Source organism: Sprattus sprattus, assembly GCF_963457725.1.
Source record: "Sprattus sprattus genome assembly, chromosome: 3".
In the NCBI taxonomy this organism is placed as follows: domain Eukaryota; kingdom Metazoa; phylum Chordata; class Actinopteri; order Clupeiformes; family Clupeidae; genus Sprattus; species Sprattus sprattus.
The window spans coordinates 52974070-52976569 of NC_137922.1; the positions used below are offsets into that span (position 1 = coordinate 52974070).

General features: G+C 43.2%; 1 protein-coding gene across 1 annotated transcript in view; it reads right to left on the reverse strand.

Moving 5' to 3' along the window:
• dennd6b (DENN/MADD domain containing 6B) overlaps positions 1–2500 on the reverse strand; it is an 8855-nt gene that overhangs the window by 2506 nt on the left and 3849 nt on the right. Inside the window, exons 10-15 of the mRNA XM_080834959.1 lie at positions 2284–2406; positions 1830–1925; positions 1454–1548; positions 1096–1161; positions 726–790; positions 449–538 (exon numbers count right to left, since the gene is read on the reverse strand). Of these exons, the coding sequence (XP_080691085.1) occupies positions 449–538; positions 726–790; positions 1096–1161; positions 1454–1548; positions 1830–1925; positions 2284–2406 (535 nt within the window). The remainder of the gene's footprint in view (positions 1–448; positions 539–725; positions 791–1095; positions 1162–1453; positions 1549–1829; positions 1926–2283; positions 2407–2500) is intronic.

Genomic DNA, 2500 nt, shown 5'->3' on the forward strand with positions numbered 1-2500 from the left:
AAGTTATTCTGAGACAGCATGACAGAGGATTTATGTATGCATGTGTGTGTTTGTGTAAATGTACTTTAAGAGGAGGGGAAGGAGGTAGAGGGTGAACAAGAGGGAAAAGGAGAGAGAGAGAGAGTGAGAAAAAGAGACAGAGAGAACATATTATTCTATCCTGCAGGTGGTATACCACAGAGGAATGATGAAACCCTGGGTCACCTCTAGCAGACACACACACACACACACTTTTTCTTCACAGAAGAACAACATGTTGTGTGTAAGTGTGTGTTTGTGAGAGAGCCTGTGTGTCTGAGTTGTGCGATTGTGTGTGTGTGTGTGTGTGTGTGTGTGTGTGTGTGTGTGTGTGTGTGTGTGTGTGTGTGTGTGTGTGTGTGTGTGTGTGTGTGTGTGTGTGTGTGTGTGTGTGTGGTGTGCATTACAATGCGGCGTAAGCGAACCCCACCAGAGGGATGATGAAACTCTGAGTCAGTTCCAGCAGGTACCGCCTCAAGATGGCGCTCTGCACCTCACATGGCCTCTTCCTCTGGATGCCCTGAGGTGGAGAGAGAGAGAGAGAGAGAGAGAGAGGGAGAGAGAGAGAGAGAGAGGGAGTGAAACAGGGAAGAAGAGGGGAAATGGGGCTCAAGGGGGGAAACAGGAGGAAGGGATAAAGGCATAGCATGCACCATTTCTATATCATTTCTATACATGTATATATGAATGTGTGTTGGTGTGTGTACCTTGAGAAGGCGTTTGATGAGTGTCTTGTCCTTGTGCAGGAATGTCTTATAGGCTGTATAGATGCCTGAGTGAGGTCAGGGAAGAAGCACAATGACATCCCAACTCATCCAAATTGGCACAATTTTAACAACATTGTGGGAAGATAAATACTGCTAACACAGGTCAGAGTGCACGTATGTATGTTTGGGTGTGGTGTGTGGTAACTGAAAAAGAAGAACAATGTGGGAAGCACTTTTGTGGGAAGCACTTTTGTCTTTCAATATAAGAAGCAACACAGTATGCCTTTGAGTGTTAAGACATTAAACACTGTACATCCCACAAATTGTCGTTTGTAGTCCATTATTCAGTTGGATGAACCCTACAAGTTACCTGGTTTGGTATCCAGGCTCTTCAGCTTGGCAAGTTTCTTCACCTTCACCTGTTTGGGTAAATCACCTGAAACACATGGGGAGGAGGAGTCAGTGACACTGATAGGTCAGCTCACCTGTCACTCACCTGTGCCCTCTGGAATGATCTGGAACAATCACTTCTGTGCATCTTAAGCATGCACACCAACTGACATATCGTTTATTTATAAATATGTAATAACACTGCTGTCAAATATGTCATGTCATAGCATGATTATATACTCCAGAGTCAAAAAAATTGAGCTGTACAAGGGGTGGGATGTGTTCATTAACACTGTACAGGAAGCTGGAGGGGCCATAAAACCTCATCTGTCTCTCACCAGACATCTTCACTTCACCAAGCCGGATGATGTGTGGCCAGAACTGGAAGGTCTTGATGAAGAATGGGTTGGTCACTCCCAAAATCACATTCGGCCTTGAGAAAGACACACACACAAATCAGATGTATATTATTATTTGGTATAAGATAACCAATAGTAACACCACTTGACATGATATGGTTGTATTGTTGTTGTGGTTAAACAGCCTTTCTTATCGTTATCAACCACCTATCTCAAGGCAGTTAGTTACAGCAGCTGGATTTATTTAAATGGCTGCTGTGATTTGTTGGTACTCAAGCTATTAGAACAATGGCTGCTATGATAGGTTAATGCTCACATAGGCTAGTAACTGCTGTTGTGATTGGTGGGTACTCACGGGGCCTGCGTCCGGGTCGTGTACTCCTTAAACTCACTGTCATGGATGGTGAAATATGGCCGGAAGTCACAGCAGTACTTCAGTGGAGAGACAGAGCTGTACAAATTTCGGCAAATAACATGAATATCGCATTATCAATAGACAGCTGCAGAAAAAAGAAATCATGTCTTTCTCACACGAGCCACCAGTAAGGCATAAATGAATCCTTCGGCAGGAGAGTTGGGAACATTCTAATAAAAGAATAATCCTCAATATTTCGTTCTGCCTTGAACACTGTACAGTGTTATTCAAATTCTCTCTATCATACTACTTTGTGTGATACTTTTAACAGATCCGGATGACTTTTATTAAATACATTAAGTGAGGGAACATCTTAGCTGTATGTATAGGTAAAGAAATGAATGAATAGGAGAACGAAACATGCAAAAAAAGCTGAAGAAACCTGAACACATACCTGACTAAGGCTAGCACTGTTTCTGAGCAAATGGTTGGCGAGGGTGCCATGACGACGACAGGCTCGCCTAGCAACATGAGCTCCCAGAGCATCTGCACATGGATGAGCACGGACTGGAAACACCTGCCAGACAGATCTTAAGGTCAACATCCACTCAGACCAAAGTCATAAAAAATGATTAGGGTTGTCAAAATAATTTGTTAATTTCGATGAACAA